The sequence below is a fragment of the Osmerus eperlanus genome, chromosome 8 (genome assembly GCF_963692335.1).
Source record: "Osmerus eperlanus chromosome 8, fOsmEpe2.1, whole genome shotgun sequence".
NCBI lineage: Eukaryota > Metazoa > Chordata > Actinopteri > Osmeriformes > Osmeridae > Osmerus > Osmerus eperlanus.
In genome coordinates, this window is record NC_085025.1 from 15,037,037 (window position 1) to 15,059,013 (window position 21,977).

At 46.8% G+C, this 21,977-nt stretch overlaps 1 protein-coding gene across 1 annotated transcript in view; it reads left to right on the forward strand.

Annotated features, from left to right (window-relative positions):
- Positions 1 to 21,977, forward strand: part of vta1 (vesicle (multivesicular body) trafficking 1) — a 33,437-nt gene that overhangs the window by 3,425 nt on the left and 8,035 nt on the right. Inside the window, exons 2-5 of the mRNA XM_062467778.1 lie at positions 8,908 to 9,002; positions 12,876 to 13,003; positions 17,450 to 17,525; positions 19,256 to 19,364. Coding sequence (XP_062323762.1) covers positions 8,908 to 9,002; positions 12,876 to 13,003; positions 17,450 to 17,525; positions 19,256 to 19,364 — 408 coding nt within the window. The remainder of the gene's footprint in view (positions 1 to 8,907; positions 9,003 to 12,875; positions 13,004 to 17,449; positions 17,526 to 19,255; positions 19,365 to 21,977) is intronic.

Here is a 21,977-nt window from a genome sequence, read left to right on the forward strand (position 1 = left end):
GTTTTCGTGACGTTAGTGACGTAGTGACGTTAGTAACGTCAGTGACTGTGGCTAGCAAATTAGCCACCGTTAGCTTCACTTTTCGCCACAAAAACTTAACTTCAGCCTAAACCATGCAACGGAACGTAAATTCCAATAGAAGCAACTCAATCGCTACCAAGACAAAACTTTTGACACCTACTTTGTCTATGTAGGCCAAATATTGACTGAGTTTTAGGGGGGCAAAAAGAATAATAACTAGAAACGGCTGTTCCTGCGAAACAGCAGTGAGAATGCTGAAAACCTGAATGGGGATAGCTGACCATGCTAAAAAAGCTGAAAATAGTGAAAATTTAGTAGAAAGTTATAAGCTGAAGCTTCAAAGCAACCGAAAGGTATTTTTGAAACGGGACTGGAGCAGCATTCCAACAATGATTTGAAAGGATTTACCATTACTTTTAAAGGGAGAATAATTTGCACAAAAACCTTAATATTTTAAAAAGTATAAAAGTGAGAAATGAGAAAATACCTGCAAGCTGAAATGAATTTAAAAAATGTGTGAGTCACACAAAAGAGGCAGTGTGGAAGCTGAACTGCATCATCTTAACAAAGCTAAGAGCTAAAATAGCCTACAATGTTGGAGAAGCTGAAAGCTGAACTGTTAAACAGAAGAAGTAGGCTAGCTAGTCGTAACAAGAATATTATCGTTTTAACAGATTAAATTATAGTTGGGATAGTATTAGCAGTAGCAGATGTAGCCTATGCGTTTACTCGGCTTTCTTAGTTGGATTCAATGTGTTGATGGAATGAAACATACAGCAGTAGGGCCGATACAGGAAGACACGGCGACACTTTGTTGCAGAAGGATGATGGTGCAAGTTTTGTCCGTGGAGCATACAACGATTAATAAAAAAGAATCATGTAGACGTGTTTATTGAGTAATCGCATAACTAATTACACATGTAAACGGAGTAATCGTATTATTGGCATAAACCGACAATTGCTAGTAATCGTGTTTCTCATAGTCAAGTAAACGTACCAATCACCTGTGTGAGAGACTGAGTGGTGCGTGTCTGTCATTACGGTGATGGTGCAGCTATGATTGCTAATGCGCTGAGGGCAGAGAATAAGAGAAATGTAGCTAGAATCCACACCTCAAACAAGATAACCTAGACGCAAAACTGTACGTCCAATCCAAAATATAAGGATATTTTCCGAGACCCAAGACTGCCGAAACCAGAGATATTCTTTATATATCTGTGCAGTCAGAAATACGACTCTACCTGCAGTTTCAAAAACGTGTTCCTTTTGCTTTCCTGGTGCTTGTTTGTTTGGTTGCCACTGTGATGGCGCAGCTGTGATAGCTAACGAGCTAGGCAGAGAGAAAAACGAACATTTACCTAGCATCCACACCTCAAACAAGTTGACCTAGACGCAAAACTATACGTCCAATCCAAAATATAAGGATATTTTCCGAGACCCAAGACTCTGCCGAAACCAGAGATGTCCTTTATATGTCTGTGCGGTCAGAAATACGACTCTATCGGCAGTTTCAAAATCTTGTTCCTTCTTGCTTTCTCTGACTGATTTTACTCACCTCTCCATTGAAGTTAGTGAGAGAATTTGAAAGGCTGCTCTCGCTTCAAGGCTCATAGCTGGAAATCTGTAAATGTGAGCTCTTTAGTAGTTACATTGGCTGAAATAGGACAATATTTCCTACATTTTAAGGTATAACTTGTTTCTGTAAGTTAAACTATATGAACGTTAGAGGAATTTGTTTGACAAATTAGTTGAATATCAGAAAAAGAGCAGCAAGCAGAGTGTTTCACTCTGCTTGCTGCTCATTCATAAAAATCAAGAAGGAGCAAACATTTTAATGTATTTGAAACTGTCATAATTCAAAATTGGCTGAACATTTAAAAAAGCTGAATCATTTGGGAATAGCTGAATGTCTTGTGAACATTTTAAAGGTTGAATGGTGTCTCTAGCTGAAAGTAAGCTGAAGTAGTTACGTTTGAAAGAGGAGGAAGCTTTTTAATGATTTGAAAGGATTTACCATTACTTTTAATGGGAGAATAATTTGCACAAAAACCTTAATGTCTTAAAAAGTATAAAAGTGAGAAATACCAAAAGTCATAGCCATCATCTCCTGAAGGAGCTGAACGTTTTGATACAAAAGTTGTAGGAATCGGTTAAAGTATGCAGAACGAGTTAAAGGCCAAAAAACGGCGGAAGAACTGAGAAGTTGAAAAGCAATAGTGAGAATGCTTAACAGCATTCTCACAATAATAATATATATGTGAGAGAACAAAGGTTGTGCTCTCGCCGAAGGCTTGAGCACACCCAATTAGCCTGTTAGTTAATTAAGCACAGGGCAGCTAATTCAGCTGTAGTTTATTAATTTGTTGTAAAACAAACAGTTGTGTTGAAAGACAAAAACATCCCATTATCTGCATACAATGTGGAAATGGACGATTTGTCCCGATTGTTGGCTATTCCCAAAAATAGGCTACATTGTGTGCTTAACCCTTGTGTTATCTTCGGGTCATTCTGACCCATCAGTCATTGTGACCCACCGTCGTATTGCGACAGATTTACCGCATACAAAGACAAAGTGAAGCATTTTCTTTTAACCGTTGGGCTGTCTCAGACCCCCCACATTGCAAAGGTTAAAAGAAAGTTATTTTTATTTGTTTTTGTATTGGGTAAAATTGGGTAAACACAACGATGGTTCATTATGAACCTTTGGGTCATGTGACCCGAAGGCAGCACGAGGGTTAACAGAGAGTGAGAGCCTTTAAATTACCGGTAGAATGGAGACTTAAAAGGCTGCCCTCCATCTGGGGCCTGATAGGATACCCACTGTGAGTGATGCTGCCCTCGACCAATGGGAACAATGGCTCATTAGGCATGTGATAATGGAAAAAGACCGTGTCAGGCTAATAGACATGGTGGACGTGCTGTGAGCCACACAGCTTCATGCAGGGGAGCAGGTTTTTGCAGTTCTGGCACAGCTGTTACTGTGACACCACCCCACTGTGACAGATCTCAGTGGCAGTTCCAACATAGAGATTATGATCAATAAATACTTTTGCCGTGTCTTGGTATAGGCAGTGTTCGAATCGATGTGTCCAATTAGTTTCAATGGTCAATGGAAGACGGCAGCAAACCAGCGCTGGGGGTTTGTCTCAGAGCAACTAAGCGTGAACCTAGCCTAGCGTGTCTCTAACCAACCAACCATAGATTAGCCAGCGGAGCCCAGCTCATAGAGGAGCAGCAGTTTTAACTGTAGGTTAGACAGTCTACAGTAAGGCTATGTGTGAAAGCATCAACGAGGTCCAGTAATTCTGCATGCCACTGGAGGTCAGCAACGGCATACAGCTGAGTGACTCCACCATTGTTCTGGGACATGGATAGGGTTAGCAAGGCACCCATGCTCTGGGCTCAACAGCGGCATGGACAAGGCTACGTGGTTTCTTTAACGTGGGCGATCGACCGTGCTTGTTGATTCAGGTTGACTAGGGGGCTGACTGTCTTCTGAGCCTGGAGATGATCAGAGTTTGCTCTGTGTTTGAGTTCACGTTCCGCCAGGCCGCTGCTCATATAGCGTCTCCCTGGCTTCCTTTGCTACAGTGTTTCTAGGTGACCTGATGTCGCTCATCATCTTTGTGGCTTGTCTTCATCTCCAGTGGCAAGACGAGTAGGTGGGTGCTGTTGCAGAGGTCAAAATTTGCGCAAGGCCAGCCTCAAAGCTCCGATAATGGACAGAACTCAAATCAGACTCGCAACAGATCTGTTTTATTGTTGCCAAAAGCAATGGATGGAAATCTACCTTCAAGTCTTTAAAGCAGGCCTATTCATATACACATTTCTGTCTAGGGGTAGATTGTGGTGTAACATTAGGATAGGCTGGAATACATTAGATTGAGATCACATGGGCTTGCCAAATAGAAGCACTTCTTAAAAACTCAGGATTCAGCCCCCCAAGCCTAATGCAGACTGTTTTGGTCAGTCCGCGACAGTGCCAAGCTTCAATGTAGGACTTGTAATTGTGCCAATTTGTCACTTACAACGAACTGACTACAATGAAATTGAAATTGCTGCATACTCTAGTCGCAGTGTTTTTGTTGGGCTGGACTAATTATCGCAAGCCAAGTCCACATTTTATGCCGTCAGTTGATTAATTAGACTGATTGGTTTTCTTATAATAATCATCCATATTTCATTTCACATAATGTAACCTATGTGGCCGAGAGAAAGAACTGCTGTAATTTGCCTCTTAATAGCCTGAGTTTGTCTTAATCCATTTGAATTTGAGTGTGTTTCTCTCTGTGTGAATAAAGCTTAAGTATGCTGTGATTGACCCTTTACAGCATCTTTCCTGGCAGCTGAGCAGGATTTACTAGCACAGGAGTTTCATATCTCCTCGGCAGAAAACACATCAACTTTGAGGCTCTTCAGATGTAGTACAGAACATGATATTCTCACAGTGGGTTTATGGGGCCTTTTGTGGACTTTTTTGCGTCAGATCTTAAACTTCCGCTGAGAGGAAAAAGGACCAAACTTATTTTCCCCTGGATTAGGATCCTCTCAGGACCTGTATTCTGTATCCTGTCCCCTTGCAAAGGCCAATGGCAAGGCTTACTTCCCCCATGTCTCAGCCCCAGTCCCCATTCCCATCCCCTGCAGCAGGTCTCGGTTTGTTCCTGGTCCTGGTATTAACCCTATGGAAAAGGCTCTGCAGATTCCCCCTGCTGCCTCCTGGAGAGGCTCCAGCAACTCAGACGCAACAGCCGCCACTCCAGCCCCAGACTCCACATAATAACCTCCTTGTAGTGGACTGGAGTGCGCGGGCTAGCATTCCAGAATACACAATTCTGTTTCTCTGCTGCTGGCAGCATATGCCAGTCAGAATACCAGAAAACACGATTTTGAGAGAAAGAGGGGGGAGGGCGTCACTTGTTCCCTCGCTCGCAGTCTTTTTATGGCTAACGTCAAGCCTACGTACGAAGGGAATGGTGCCAGGGCAAGCATGTAGCCTATACCTCAAGTTCAGAAGATCTCTTTTTGCGAGTACTCCATTAACATTCAGCACTTGTTTCCGAAGCTCCAGTGATTCCGGCTTCATCTTTAACCCTTGTGTTATCTTCGGGTCATTCTGACCCATCAGTCATTGTGACCCACCGTTGTATTGCGACAACTTTACCGCATACAAAAACAAAGTGAAGCATTTTCTTTTAACCGGTGGTCTGTCTCAGACCCCCCACATTGCGAAGGTTAAAAGAAAATCTGAGTTTCAGTTCCCCTGTGGCAGCTCCAACAGTGACCCAGCCAGGGGGGATGGATCGGACTGGGGAGATCCAGTCCTGACAGAAGTGTTGTTGACAGGGCCGCTGGTATCCTCTGTGCCTGGGAGATGATAGGCGCTCCTGCGGAGATGAGGTGAACCCGCCAGCCTTTGAGCTGTCTGAGGCGTCATGGGCGCCTGTCTTCAAAGCGCCGGCGTTCCCTTAGCGGTCTGGGACGATGTCCTGTTTCAGAAGTTCATACTCGTCAAAACAATGTCAAAAAGGCTGGCGCTCTCACACAAGCACGTAGTCTCTGTATCGTTCTGAAGTGTCCACCCAGTGTATCCCAGTAAGGTGGAACGCCATGTTCTGCTGACTATGTCCGACCTAGTTTCGTGATTGGGGAATGGGGATTGGAGCTTTTTGCGGGACAGAGCTTCACTTTTATCAGAGTTTGTCAGTATTGCCGACTGTAGGGCCCTGGGCTGTCCTACAGTGAATCCTTGTGAATGAGAGTTGCTTAAACAATTCTCTTATTGTGGAGAGTCTCAGGAACTTTTAATTCCTCAGAGTCATCTCCAGAGTCCCCCTCCACCCCTTCTCTTTCTCCATCTCTCCGTCCATCTCACTCGCAATCTCTCTCCATCTCTCTCTCTCTGTCCCTCTCCCTCCCTCTCTCCTCCATCTTTATCTGATTGTCTAGAGCCAGCGTCGGCCTGGCAGGCCACAGCACGACGGATGATGGACGTGCGCTCACAGCTCTGTGCCGTGGCGCTGAATGGTCCCTTGTGTTGCATTGTTTGAGGGGAGAGGAAAAATGGGATGTTAAGCTGTATGGGCGTGATGATGATGGTGGTGGTGGTGGTGATGATGATGGCAGGCCAGCAGGCAGGCAGGACAAAGGCTGACATTGTGTGCGTGGCTGCCGGGATGTTCAGCAGCAGCCGTCAGCCCGGGATACATTGGTCCCCAGGGACAGGCCTGTGGTCCGCTGTTTAGGAAATATCGACTGGCGCTTGGCATATCGACACGTCAGGAATTCTTATTGGCTGTCTTTTTTTTTTACTTTTCCGTTGCTACAAACAAGTGTGAGGAATCACAATTCCATTCCGCTTGCGAAGCGAGAGCTCTTTGTCGGCCTCTCAAGTTTGGGTGTCAGGCTTTGTGGCTGTAGCTTAGAACCGGTCTCTGTGGAGGGTTATCTTTATTAGGCTGCTATCTTCCTGCTTCAGTCAAGCTGCGTTGTAAAAGCCTGAAAGAATACGCTAACAGTAGTTTGGCCCATTCAAAGTAAGCACACACATGCACACAAACACACACACTTGACTTTAATTGAATACGATCAGTTCTCGTCCTGTGAAAGGTGCTGCCGGTTGTATTTTTGGTCTGCTAAATGGTTGACCTTATCCCGGCTGCTTCCGTGGGTTCACGTTGTATTGTTATTTGAATGGAGCCCGTGTTATCAGAACACTGTGGAGATGGAGATAACAGTGGAAACAGGCCTGCCTCGGCATTTGGCTCTCAATGCCCCTGGGCAGTTCCTGGTTTAGTCACCACAGTCGGGCTTAGCCCGGCACTGCTTAGCTTAGCATAGCTCCACCTAGCCTAGCCTCTCCTAGCCTAGCACAGCTCAGCCTCGCCTAGCCTCACATAACAGCCTGCCAACACCATTTATTTTTATATCCCAGGACCGGTGGTTGTCTTGTATCTTGGTCGAAAAGGGATTTTAAACTGCAGCTGGCAGTCAGGAGGTGTCTGGTCTCTGCCTATGTTGAGATGGTGGTTTTAAAACAGCAGTTGGCCTACCTCCTTCATGGTAGCCTAGGTTTATTCACTACCTAAAGCAGAGCTCTCAAATCTTGTGCGATGACATTTTCCACATCAAGCATATTGATTTTGACAGATTGTATCGACATGCACCCCCCGACCATACACACATGAAACGGACACGTTTTGACCTGACTGAAAGTAAAAGACCCATGTGAAAAACACAGACACCTTGGATAACAAGGTGAGCCCTATCAAATGCAGTTTGTTGGCTGGATCTGGAACAGTTCCCAGCTGGGTGTATTTGCTATTTGCTTTTCCTGTGGGAAGTTGTTATTTCTGTGGTTTACAATGTAATGACTGTGAAATAAACCCCTTTCACATAACACTCTCTACGCAGCATGAAACTCCATCCTTACTTTTGGAAAAGTGACATTTGCTGATTTAGTCGCAATGGATGTTTGGGTTTGAGGGTAAAAGACTCTATTGATGCGTAGAGCTGACTGAAGGGAAGACATCCTCCCTCCCTCCCTTCACTATTTCTCTCTCTGTCTCTCTCTCTCTCTCTCTCTCTCTCTCTCTCTCTCTCTCTCTCTCTCTCTCTCTCTCTGACACGCTCTCTTTCTCACTATCTCTCTCTCTTACTCTTTCTCTCTCTCTGTTTGACTCTCTCTGACTCTGTCCTCTCCAGCCCCGTACGTCCCTACAACGTCCCTCCATCATCGACGAGGTTGTCTTGGTCTAATGGTTCGTGCTTTGGCATTGCCTGTGGGAGGCTCAGGTCCAAATCCCTTCTGGATCTGCACTGCTCACATCTAGTTTGTCCTTCTGTCGCTCTCCCACCCTGTAATGGGCGAGAAGAATTTCCCATTGTTGTTTGTGTTGCTGTCTTACAGTCTGTTCCTGCTGCAGGTAATCAGCTGACAAACCTATTCTATGCCTGTCTTGCCATTCCACCGGGTCATCTTTTCATTTCCTCAGGGAAGGGCTTCCATCACCCTGGGTGCAAATTAGCTATTTAGCCAGGCAGTGTGCTGGAGGCAGCCAGGCAGTAAGGTTAGGATTACAAAAGAGAACTTGGCCTCCTTTCTCCATCCCCAGTTTCAGCCTCGTCCTCCAGGCACCAGTCCCAGCATTCTCGCTCCAGCCCCAGCCCTTGTCCCAGCCTCTTTACCCCAGCTCCAGCCTCCTTTACATGGCCTGAGCCTCCTCTCTCAGCCTCAACTTCCTCTTCCAGCCCTAGCCCCTCCCCGCTGTAGCCTCCTCTCCCCAGCCCCAGCCTCAGCGGAGTTGAAGAGGGAGAGGGATGATGGGTGTTGAAAACACAAGGGCCAAGACTGTGTTTATGCAAGCAAAGTGTGCTGAGTGATACAATACTGGAGAGACAATAGCTAACAATGCTAATATTGACACTGGCTGTCGCTGTGGATGAGAGCTGCTGAGACGTCGACCAGTCAGAGCTGGGGTGGGGTAACGGCTCCTGGACAGAAACAAGTCCACATGTACACTACCCCAGCTGTCTGGCCTAGACATGATGCTATATGAACACACACATACCCTCAATCATTAACCCCTTTTCCACACACACCCACACACACACGTGCTCACACTTGCAACCCCCCCCTCCACACACACACACAAATTATACACACACACTTCCACCCCCCCCCACACACACACACACACACGATATGGGCTCAATTAAAAAAAACAATTGGTAAACAGCTAAAACCCATCATTTGGAAAAACGTGCCTCCTCGTGAAAAGCCAGTAATATAAGTGTGTTTCATTGTTTCGTCTCTCTCGTCGCCCCCTATCCGACGCGTCTAGGAGATCCCACAGTAATCCTAGTGTCTCTCCTCTTCCCACCCAGGCCGGCTATATGCCATGCAGACGGGGATGAAGCTGGACAGCAAAACGCCGGAATGCCGGAAGTTCCTCATCAAACTCATGGACCAGCTGGAAACGGTACGATAGCGACATTAGCTTCACATACAGGTCGGGGTCACTCGTAGCTAATGCACAAATCACTGGAGCGCCAGCTTGATATTAGAGCTGGTCTAGCTACATGTTGCCTATGCCCCCCTTCTGTGCCAGCCAGTAAATAAAAAGACGTTTATCTCTGGGTATAAGGTCTGGGTTCGGGATCGAGGTTATCAGATATCTCTTTGACCTAGCGGGCTGCACACGGCACTTTAAAAGTCTTGACATTTCCCTGGTCTCTTACTGAGGTAGTCAGGTGCTGGCCTCTCAACAGGCTCAGTTTCCTTTCAGAATCGCTTGTGTGTGTGTGGGTTTGTGTGTGCGTGTATTAGAGAGGGCAAAAAGGGAGAGAAAGGGTGATGGTAAATAGTAAAGATAGTAAATAGATGAAGAGTAAGAGAGAAGGAGATGAAGATGAAGAGAGAGATGCCTAGCAAAAGAGAGAGAGAGTGAGCTCTGGTCTGAATCACACAGAGACGAAAGATTCGCCACGCGGCGGTTCCACCGAAGGAGGTGAAGGCAGGCTTGGTCGTCCGGTCGGAGCTGTAAGCATGAGCGCCATGGGGTCTCTCCACCTTCAACACAGGGAAGCGTTGTCTCAACTCAGATCCAGTGAACGTCGAACAAGGTTCTAGAAAAACTCTGTTTTGATTCTCGTAGTCTTGAAATAATGTTTTGGAAATCGTGTGTAATTCAAACCATTCATCGGGAACATATTTAACTTTAAGAGGTTCTTCACTCCCATCTGCCTCTCTGTTATCATAACAGACATAACAGTGTTATGTGTGGCATAAACACAGGCACACTGTTATTGAGAGCGGTGTTGAGTGGAGGTGCAGTGAAAGCAACGTTCGCCTCGTGTTCAGATCACTGTGATGCTTTTATTAAGCTTAATTTATACTTAGGTCGCCAACACTTTTGAAATGGTCGCAGACTAAAAAAAGTGTCGCTCAGGCTGCTGCATTTATACTTCGGCAAACAGTCGCCTGTGCTCAAGGTTCGCGTGACGCAAACAGAATCATTTTACCGTTACATTCATAGCTATGGTTACATTGTTAACGCTTTGTAGCCTAGGTGATCAATCGGAGAAACTGACCATTTTAATTTCTCACTATGTGACGACATCAGCACCAGTAGAATATTCTCCTGGTAGGCGACACTTCCAAGCGATGGTTAAAAGTGTCGACCGTGACGTCATTTCTGTCGGCGACCTTTTCAAAAGTGTCTGCGACCTAAGTATAAATTGGGCTTTAGGCTCCCCAGATTAGCTGTGAGTCGGGGAATCCTACGCGTCCGAATGCGTCATGACTCAGGCGTCAGGGACGTTGAATGTACTTTTCTGTATCCCCCCTCCTCCCCAGCCCAAATCCCACCAGATGTATTAGCACAACAAAAAAAAGGACATGGAAATATTACATTTCATCCAATGCAATAACCGGTAAGTTTTCCATGTGAAAGTACAGCTCGATCCAGCCCCTAGTTGTTTATAACGATCAAGAGAGCCGGGCCGCTAACAAGATCGTAGGACTCGGGCTGTTCGTTAGCGTTCCTGGCTTTCTCTGAGAGGCGGCGCACACCTCTGGCTCGTTAAGTGCCTCTTCGGAGTTCAAACGCCAGGAGCTTTTACAGCGCTTCTCCACACAGAGAAACAGGAAGTGGGCCGCCGGCGCCGTTAACTCCTGGGGCTCGAGGGCCCCGGAGATCATTTATGGACGTCCCAGAACCAATTAGAGTGGGGGCCCGGCCCTTGGAGTCCCTTGTCCCCGTGGGCCGTGGTTTATTGGAGACGGTCCGGGTTTCATTAAATGTCTCCCCAGCTCTTGTCATGCTTCTGCCAGGCTGACAGAGAAGTAAGAGCCCATCCCCAGAGGGTACATCCGCTCTTAAAGGCCTTTTTTTGTGAGGACATGGTGGGACAGTGAACTGTACAGCAGCCTTTCACCCCCCTCACCCTCCCCTTCTCCTTGCCTCCAAGCCCCATGACTGGGTCAACAGTGGAGCAAGACATACTGGGGCTCCACTTACTGTTTCCTGTGGGGGTTCTCAGGTGGATTTTTTCCCCCTCATCATTTTAGGTTGTTGGAAATTCAGCTTGGAGTCATTAACATGTATACTCGCACCATGGGAGAAATGGATTTGGTTGACCTCATGTAAAAATGTCACTCACTGAGTGGAGGGATTAATCCAAGAAATTGCTGCCCACTAGTTATTTAATCTCACATCAGTTGAATCATATTTTTTGCAACTCTTATTCATGTTATCAAACGTGCAATTATAATTCTACTTTTGTGAACAGGGAACTGATATACGCACCCCCCCCCCTCCAGCATCCCTACTCTACAACCATGTACTCGCTAATCCAAACCTTGAGTTGTTTTATCAAAGCAGCGAAACCAGTGTCCCGCCAACGGCGACGGTTCCCCCGGCTCAAACTCCTCATCCTCTCCCCTCCCCAACGCGCACCTCTCAACCCCCTTTCACCAGCGACATGCCAGCGCTCCGCCGTAGCACAAAACCAGGCACTGTGCCCCGAGCCGCCCGAGAGGCATGTCTCCCGGCGACTGAGCTTTCATTAAAAAACCCGCCGAACAGTACGTCCATTCAGCAGCGCGGGGTCCACCTGCTGTAATGTAACCAGTATTATTTGCTTTAGTGATTTTTACGGGGAAACCCTAGCCCGCCTGGCTGGCCACGACGGCAGCTCGGAGTAGGGGCTAGCTCTGCGGCAGCATGTGGGCTCAGCAGGCGGAGGCTAGGCTAGCAGCGGGCGCTACGCCACTACAAACCACTAATGGAAGCAGAACTGGCGGGGGGTCGAACGTACCACTATATCAGGATTAACACAGGTCTACCAGCAGTCATTGTTGTGGCCGCGTTAGCTTTAAAAGTGTAATTCAGTCATTAGTTTTAAAGCAGGCCGTTTCTCGTTGAAAGCTGCCTTATTAAAAAATACTCCCCAAAGTTATCCATTTAGCAAATGCTTTTATCCAAAGCAACCTACAAATGGTGTTTGTTTTTTTAACAGGTGAAAAGCATGATTCCTGAAGGAAGTGTTCAGTTATTTCCGAGTGGCCGGCTTGGTTATTGTCTGTTTAATTAGCTGATGGCCGCTCACCACCGCCTCCAACCCCAAGGACCTTCCACCAACGGTCTATTCTCCGTTAATTACAGGAGTGTTCCGGGGGGTGAAAGTGGTTGTTTGTTCCTACATGTATGGATGTTTTGAAGAGTGTGTGTGTGTGTCTGTCTCCCAGGAACTTTAGAGAAACCCTCACTTCTGAAGGGAAAGACGATGTGCATGTTTTTTCAACACACACAGCCACCTGTGTGTGCATCCATAGAACAGTGTGTGTGTGTGTTTGTGGATGTGTGTGTGTGTGCAACCCATCATGGTATGTATAGGAACAGTGAGCATTAGCTGAAAGACAGATGAGTTGAAAGGGAGAGAGACAGAGAAATAGGTAGAGAGATGAGCAATATCTGTGCAGCTGTGCAGTTGGAGGTTCTCTGTGATGTGTGTGTCTGCCGGGCAGATCACTGATATCTACAGCCAGCTGGCAGCAGACCAAACACAGCAGCTCCTGTAGGGACTTACGCTGCTTTGATCCACGGTGAACGAGGATTGATCGCTGTTGTTCGTTTACAACAAACGCCAGCTCACATTTCCTTGTTTTCAGATTAGTTGAAGCCCATCGTATCCATGGTTTGATTAACCCCCCCCCCCCCCCCCCCAACTGACTTAAACCCTCCTGTCTCACTTACTAGGAGAAAGTGAGACTGGTGGTCGAGCCGCCTTGCGCAGGCTGTGGTGGTACGTCTAATAAAGTTTGACGTTGTTTTGAAACGTTTGCGTTGCAGATGAAGAAGGAGCTGCACGATAGCGAGTCCATCACCCAGGAGGTCGTGGGCAACGCGCACATCGAGAACTATGCCTTGAAGATGTTCCTCTATGCGGACAACGAAGATAGATCCGGACGCTTCCACAAGTAAGACGTTTGATTTTACACGTCGATTCCTTGGAGGGTAACAGGTACAGCATGATAAACAACCACCTAAAAGGGGTTTAAAAAGGGATTTATTAGACATGATATGAGTATGGAGTCTAACACTTAAATATGTGTATTTAGTTGTAGTTACTGTAGTTTTGGGGTTTTCATCTCATGTTGGTAGACTTCTGAAAAGAAGAGGCAGTTTGCAGGCCGGGTGGACTGCAGCCTGTTAGACTGTCTAGACTACAGCCTGCCAGTGTCTCCTCCTCCTCTGTTTCCACAACATCGGTCCCTCAATATTACCCTCTCCTCTCACTGAACCGGGACCTTAAATAATCACTGTTCAGCTCCAGTACCACCAGGCTCTGGCCAGAAACTCCCTAGACTAAAATTAGCACCACACCTGTGTGTGTGTTTTGATGTGTACTAGCCAGGTGTGGTTAGCTAGTGGAATAGGTTTGTTTGGTGCCACAGGTCTGTCGGCTCTGACGTCAAACACGCACATGCGCACACACACACACACACACACACACACACACACACACACACACACACACACACACACACACACACACACACACACACACAGGGCACAGGAGCAGCCTCTCAATCAGAAACAAAAAGGCTGCCAGCTGTCCTACTGATCTAAAATGTGCACCAGTACAGCATAACAATGATGCCCAGAGGTGATCAGGTCTAGAGAAGCCACTGATCCAGGACCAAACTGAATAAGCGTGAGTGTGTCTGAGAGCAGGAGTGTGTGACAGTCAGACCAGAGACAGTGAACAGACCACAGGCAGAAACAGTCAGAGCAGAGGCAGGAGCAGTCAGACCAGGGGCGAAGACAGTCTACCATGTGATGATCAAGATGATCCTGTGTCAGACAGCTAGTGGGATAGGCAACCACTTTAGTGACAGACCTCAAACAGGATGTGATGTATTCCATAAGCTGGGTGAATATATACATAATTACACACTGGGATGTCAATTTGAATTGGAACATTCTGTAATAAAAATGTGTGTTAGTCTCCCACAGTGCTAAGTGGTAATTTGGTTTAAAGATCTTCCCCTCCCCTGATATATTCAGAATCTGTCAGCTCTTTACTAATCACACATTTGTTTCCTAGCAACCAGAGATGTTTCACTCAAACTCCATTAAAGTTCTCTCTCGTCCGTTGCCGTGGCTCTCAGATCAAAAGCGGATGACTCACTTTCTCCAACGAACAAGTAACAAAATGTACCCCCCCCCCCCTCCAAAAAATAATAACTTGAAGGATTTTAATCCCTTTGTATTGACATGCATTCTGAACTTGTACACTGAAGGAAAACCATTTGGTACAGTTTAATGGTTTGTTTTTGCGCGTTCATTAACTACTCAATCCAACTTCTTTGAAAGTTTTAATGATGCGTGCACAGCTGTGCTTGCCATGTATTCAGTGTTTCGCGACCACGATTGGACCACGATGATAGTGCTGAAATATCCATCACTGTTTCCCCAGGCTAGAACATCAGAGCTTCTGCATTTCTGCAGGCTGCAGCTTTTATCAACAATTCTTAGAGCGAAAGAGTTGATGAAATGAAGTGAGTGGAGAGATGAATGAGACAGACATAAGGGAGATGGAGTGGGTGGTAGTGGGGTCAGATCAGATATCTGGAGCCAGCGAAGGACGGAAGGAAAGGAGGCGGGGAAAGGGGGGAGAGAGAGAGAGAGGTCTTATGAGGATCTATGTGTAGGCTTGGCGCAGGCTTGACAACTTATACATGTAAATAGCTCTGGGTCATGGTCTAAGTCAGTCTGCTGTGTGTGTGTGCAGCTAAAGATCCGTAAAGACCCACTTGTATTGCAATTTTCAAACAGTCACTCTCTCACACACACTAATATGCGCGCGCACACACACACACACACACACACACTTAAGCAGGTTCGTAGCTATGCTTCCACATCAGCCTTGCCAGAGAACCATAGCCTATAAAGCCGAAGTGCCTTATCTGGACCCCATAGTTGTCCCCTAGATCAGATGGCAAACTTGTAATACTTGGTAAAGGTTTCTTTTATCCAGGTTGTAGAATAGATCCTGTCAGAGAGCCTCCTGTCTCCCTCCATCTTTAGAGCTGGTTCATGCCCTGGGAACAGTATTTACCATGTAGAGGAACTGTGGTCAGCGGTGATTAATGGCCATGTTGACCACAACCCTAACCACAAGTGCTGGATGGCTAGCTCACTCGCTAGACTTACTGACTCTTTAGCAAGCTGACTGGACTGGCTTGTGGACCAGGTGAATTGATAAACTTACTTAATTGTCTATTTGACTGGACTAGTTGGCAGTCTATGTGATGCTATATACACCCTTGTTTGCTACTGGGTCTTTAGGTAGCCTACATATTCGCTGGAGAACGCTGAAAATGTTCTGAAAAGAACATATGAAATAAGGATAATTCAACAGGGAAAAGACAGGAAACTAGTTGGGAGAGTACACCACAGGGTTTGTATTATAGATGACATCATGGCTGTCTGGACAGGAGAGGAGGGAGGAGGTGTCTGTGTGTGTGTGTGTACGCATAATGTGTCAGCATCTAAACACAGCACATAATACGAAACGTTTTGAAAATGGACATAAAGGGTTCTGTCTTTAGGTAAGGATTACTAGAAACAAGTTATATTAATATTCTGTTTCTGATGTTGAAAACAGAACAGCTCTCTTAGACTGGTCCTGGGAATAGAACACGTCGTGTAGACTGGTCCTGGGAATAGAACAAGTTGTCTAGACTGGTTCTGGGTGTCACAACGGTGGTTATAAACTCAATAACTCAACCCAGGTTTTCCCCATCTAGCCATGAGAGCGTTCACACAAAAGGGGCAGTGTTTGGTCTATATAACCAATTGCAAACATGGACAAGTCTACCAGAGTTGCAGATTTCACACAAGATGAGCATGAGAAGAAACATAGTAGTAATCAAATCTTTAGACGAAAAAATAAATAAAAATACAGGCTTAAAGCAACACTGTTGCTACTGCCAAAGGCAGGAAAGAAAACTGGCAAAAATTGCAGACTGTGAATGCGTAAGTTCATAGGCTCATCAATATCACCGCCCAATCATTGAGACACAAGTAGATCTGACGATGATTGTGTATTACATTAAATTAATGTGTTGCTTAGACGTATACATATGGCGTGTAAGACTATTTTAGACATTCTTTCAGCTGCACGGCAGTTCTAAACAATCTCGACAAATATAAAACATTATTCCAACAGGTAAATAGACTGCCATTTTTACAAGTTATAACAAGTAAACGGCTTTAGTGCTTTATCTGACTGTGATTGGACGATATCTGTAAATACAAAGATACTCGTCAGGGAAAGACAAAGGGTTTTGTCTTTCTCTAAAAGTTTGTCGGTCTCCTTTGACCCTCTCACTGTTTGCGCTCTGAGGTCACGGGATCTTCTAGAAATGATGATGCCATTTTCCAACAGATTTGATTGGTCAGCAGGTGGTGTGTTCATCTGTCATCTCAAACATAACCTTCTCCCGAGCAGGTTAGGTGTGCAGTGTGGCGACCTACCCCGTTAAAAAGTGAACCACCGTGACACTGAAAACCCAGGGTTAAACCTGAAATGACCTTGCTAATCCCAAATGCTGCTTCGTCGCGTAGGCTCCATCTAAACGGGTCCTGAAAACAGAACCGGTTTACTAGACTGTTCCTTAGAACACACCAAAACAGGTCTACTAGACTGTTCCTCAGAACAAACCAAAACAGGTCTACTAGACTGGTCCGCAGAACATATCTTGTAGACTTGTTCTGTACTAGCAGGTGGAGGCTGTTGGATGATGTCACCAGTGGAACGGTGCAGAGCAGCTGTTTATGGGAGCTGACCTGGAACTAGAGACTCCCCCTCTGCCTTGACTCTACACAGAACTCTTTAGTCCCAACACATCACACAAGGCCCACATTGACATGAAAACTCACCTCTGATGCCCGGTTTGTGTGTGTGTTTCTGCTTCCTCCTTGGTTCTGTTCTTGCGAGGTGAACTGAATGCTACCAGTGGTGTCGCTTCCAAGCAAACACACACACCCACTCACCTACCCACACACATACAGAGCACCCCTTCAACGTCACCCTTTGGCCATTAATTATATTTTGCTGCAAAATCTACTTCAGGTGACAGTTTGATTCAGTCTTAGGGACTTCCAATATATATTTTTTTCCCATCAAACTCAATCACTGTCCTGTCACACTTTCCATAGTTTTATCTGTACTGACGTTGATGCGGCCGCATTGTTCCTGCGGCCGTCAATCCAGCAGGCAATGACAGTCCTCTTAACACCCCTGCCAAATCTGGAACAGCAGGATTGATCTGTGCAAGTGTTAGACTTCTGATGGATTGCACATTAGATACAGCAAATTATAACACGGGTGTGTTTCACGTGTGTGTCTCTCCAAGGAACATGATCAAGTCGTTCTACACCTCCAGCCTGCTGCTCGATGTCATCAGCGTGTTCGGAGAGATGTCAGAGGAGGTATGTTGCATCGGTGTCCATTCTAGAACATTCCACCTTGCCATCTGGGTTTTTTGGATTTCTCCTGGTGTGTGGAATCAGGTGGTGTAGCCTGCATGATATGTAGGCATGCACTTTGTCTTCACAAGGGTTTCCCATACGCTGCCTAGATTAGGAAAATGTTGGAAACGTAGGTAGGGGACAGCACAGGCACAACCTGAAATTGGTAAACAGACAATAGGCCTAGTACTTCAGACTACACTACCACCACTGGACCGAACTGTTCTGGGGATACTCTCTGATACCACACGTAGTGGTGCTACAGCTCTAACTTAGAAAACTACACACATGGAAGAAAGGAAACAGGTTCACTAAACGGACTTGCTTGCAGTTAAACAGGGCTATGGAAGTGGGGGGGGTAGGATGTAGGGGCTGTAAAGGACTGAGCAGTTGTCAAGGGAGCAAGGAGACTTGAAAGAAGGGAAGCTAGGCAGTAGGAAGCGTAGAAAGGAGGGGATGTTAGGATCAGAGTTAGTCGGTACAAGGTACAGAAGGAGGATTATGTAGGAAGGCCTGTCCACAGGAAAGTGGCTTTTGACTGGCCAGACGACACATACATAACACACACACACTCATGCACACACACACACACAGTCGCACAGACAAGTGGCTCATTGAGTGAACAACTCTGACACTATTCACTTCCTCACTCAGTCCCCCTCTCTCTAAGGGGGGGGGGGGGGGGTTGCAGCAGATCCCCTCTGCTCTGATGAAGTGCACTGCTATGCCTTCACTCGCTTTCTCTCCATCTCCCTTTCCCTTTTCTCTCTCCCTCTTCTTTCTTTTCACTCCACCAGGCCAGACAATGAGTCCTCTCAGTCTCTCCCCATGACCAGGCACCTCTCTCCCAGACACGTCACTATGGGCCTGGGGGAAGATAGGGTTTCTGACACACACACACACACACATACCACACATGCACACACACACACTCTATCACACACACACACACAGAGGAGCGCCAGAAAACTGGGGGCAGAATCAAGGAAATTTGAGGTGGCGAGGGCGGAGGGGAGAGAGAGAGGGACCGAGAGGAGGAGAGAGAGAAATTGGATAGAAGGAGAGTGATGTGAAAGGGAGAAAGAAATGGACGAGAGCGTGAGAGAGCTGTATTGTCAGATTGAAAGGGAGCTGTTGAATGGAGTAAATCGGAAGTTGTTGCTGGCTAATCTTATCTGTCATTAGACATAACCACTCCCTCTGGAGCAGAATAATCTGCACTCACAGATTATCACAGATTAGCATAGTCTTAATGGATAAACCATTTCCGATGATTTTCTCCACACCCTGCATAGGTGGTGTTGTGCTGACAAGCCTTGTTTGTATAAGTTATTCAAAAGTGATTTGTTTCCTTACAGGTGGAAACCTTAAAACATAAAATATATACTAATGTGATTGAATTAATTGGGTGTTGTGCAGAAGCACCCTCCAATGTCTACTGCATTCTCTGACGTTCTGCTAACCCTCGTCTCCTCTGCTCTCCCCCGCCCCCTCTCTCCCTCCGTCTTCCCTGCCCCTCCCCTCCTCTCTCTTTGCCTTTTCGTAACCCTCCCTCCCCCCTTCTCTCCTCCCTCCTCCTCTTTTCATCCCCCTCTCCGCTCCTTCCCCCACCCGTTCCCTTTTCTCATCATCTTTCTCTGCCCCCATCTGCCCTTCATCTCTGTTTCTTCCCCCCCCCCCCCTCTCCCCAGAACATGCAGCACAGGAAGTATGCGAGATGGAAGGCCACTTACATCCACACTTGTCTGAAGAATGGAGAGACCCCTCAGGCTGGGCCCATTGGCTGGGAGGAAGCATATGGTACAGACTGATATTATAAGAGAGACTCACACCTCACTAACCAAACACCTCAACCCTTCCTTCAGGAACATTAAGACGCGTTCTCTGTGTGTGTGTTTGTGTGTGTGTATTTATTAAAGGTTGCCTAGCATTGTATGCCTTATCAGGCCTGAGACTTTGGCTCTCTCAGTTTCGCGTGTTTGTGTGTACATGTGTATGTGTGTGTTTGTGTGTGTGTGTGTGCACACTCATGGGAGAGGGCTGATATTTGTTTAATGACTCTATCCTGACTCTGTCTTTATCCACAGTGAATCAGGGACGTAAGTCACACTATGTCGCTATAATGTTACTCACTCAACCTTTTGAGTAAAGGTCTCAGCTCTCATACTTCATCTAACCAGAGGCTGGTCCGAGACCAGTATCATGCTGGCGTGTGTGTGTGTGTTAATGGACTTCCAATGTTGGTCCATCTGTGCTGGTAAACACATTCAGAACCTGATGTGAACCAGAGGCCTGACATGACCAAACCCACGACATCAACTTCCTGTTTACGGACACAACCAAACTGGAAACATGCGACCAGTATACCAGATGGTGGTTTAGATGCAAACAGGTATGGGGGATATTTCGAAGCGGGATTAGACAGATGTGGCACTGAGGTACATCGTGCAGGCTATGTCTACGCCGGGACATGCTCGTGTGAGCGTACGCCGTCGCTAAGGTCGGATCCTGGCTCCTCTCTCCGCTCCGTCTTTAACATCTGCCGGGCGGGGCGGGGTTTGACCCTAGCCGCGCGTGTCAGCGATGATGTCATCTCCTGGGGCCGCAAGCCTCGCGGAGAGAGAGAGAGGGGGGGGGGGTGGTCTGTCAATTTCCTCTCACTTTCTTCTCTCTCGCGGCCCCTCTTTTTATTGCTCCCACCCTTTATCCTCTCACTGTAGCAATTCAATTTCTAATTTCAAGATTGTCAGACAGCAATCTGGGGGTGTGGGTGCGCAGCTCTTTGTTGGTGCTTGGTACGGGTGTGACAATCAAAGCTGATTTGTCGGGTGTCTGTTGGTAGAGAAAGGATATTGCCTTGCCTGTCCATCTCTTTCTGCCCGTCTCTCTCTCTCGATCTTTCTTTCTGTCTTTGTCTTTCTCTCTCTCCCTCTTTCTATCTCTCTCTTTCTTTCTCTCTTATACACAGACACAATGGTACTAGCTCACTGCACCATGACTCTTGAGGGAGAGAGAAGCCGGTCTCTATCTGGGTGTCTCTGTCAGAGGTGACATCATACTGGGCTATTCCCCATGATGGTAGAACCCAAGCCAAGAGACACAGCTCACATCACACACTCTCACTCCTTGCCCTCCCATATTTAAACTCTCTCCCTCTATATTCTCCCACGCTCGCTCCCTGTCCCTCTCTCCCCCTCTGGGTCCACCCTCTCTCCCCTCTTCACCTTTTTTCTCTCCGTTCTCTCTCTGTCTCTCTCTCTGTCTCTCTTTCTCCTCCCTCCGCTCTCCTCTGTTCTAGACACACTTGTCAGGATCGTATCAACAGATTACTGTGTTTCCACATGCCTGTCAAGCCTAATGGCTGACTACACACTCGTTTAGGAAAACACACACACACACTCACACACACAAACCGAGAGGAGCTGTTAGGAACAGAGTGCTGTTTGGATGGGCAGTGTTGCTAGGCATCATGGGGGTTTAGCTCTGACTATGACCCCAGACTTATAGGATTGGGTGTGTGTTCAGCATTTTGGGTTGTTTTTTTGAGGAGCATTTTTATTGGGTACAGGTCTGTTCTCCGCCTGCATAATGACAAGGCCGTTGAAACGACAATAAGGATCAGACAGACAGTTCTGTATCTAACTTCACTGGTGCTCCTATTTTGCAGTTGTCAGCTACAAACTGGTGCTATGGCCTGCTGTATCATCCACTGACGTATGTTATGGTCTGTATCATCCACTGACCTATGTTATGGTCTGTGTCATCCACTGAACTGTGTTATGGTCTGTATCATCCACTGACCTATGTTATGGTCTGTATCATCCACTGACCTATGCTATGGTCTGTGTCATCCACTGAACTGTGTTATGGTCTGTGTCATCCACTGACCTTTACTATGGCCTGCTGTATTATCCACTGATCTGTGTCTGTTGGTAGCAGCCTAATAAAGCACATGGGAGAACCCCTAACATTGTTTAGTTGTCCACGGCAACCCCGCTGTTGGCCCGGTTCTCCAGAGGCCTGGGCGGATTAGCAAGAGGATAGGAATGAAGAGATGGAGGGATGAGAAGGGAGGGGACGGGATGGGGGTGGAAGGCGGGAGGGGGGGGGGATGTAATGAAGGCGAACCAATAGGAAAACAAAACGTCTTTGTCGATGAGCATATTTTCCTCTAAGCCTCCAGCCTGTCTGCTCTCGCAGGCCTTACTGTTGGTCCGAGGGAACGGCACACACGTGAGGAGATATCCTCCAGTATCGGGGGTAAACCCGTAAGACCCCTGGCTCTGTTTCTCCAAAGCAGAGGCCAAGAGCAGCAGGCTTGTTGTGGGCGTTGGTTGGTTTCAGGCAGCGATGATGAAACCAGGGTACGGCTAACCTGACACAGTGCAAGGGAACTCCCAGGATGCCCCAAAC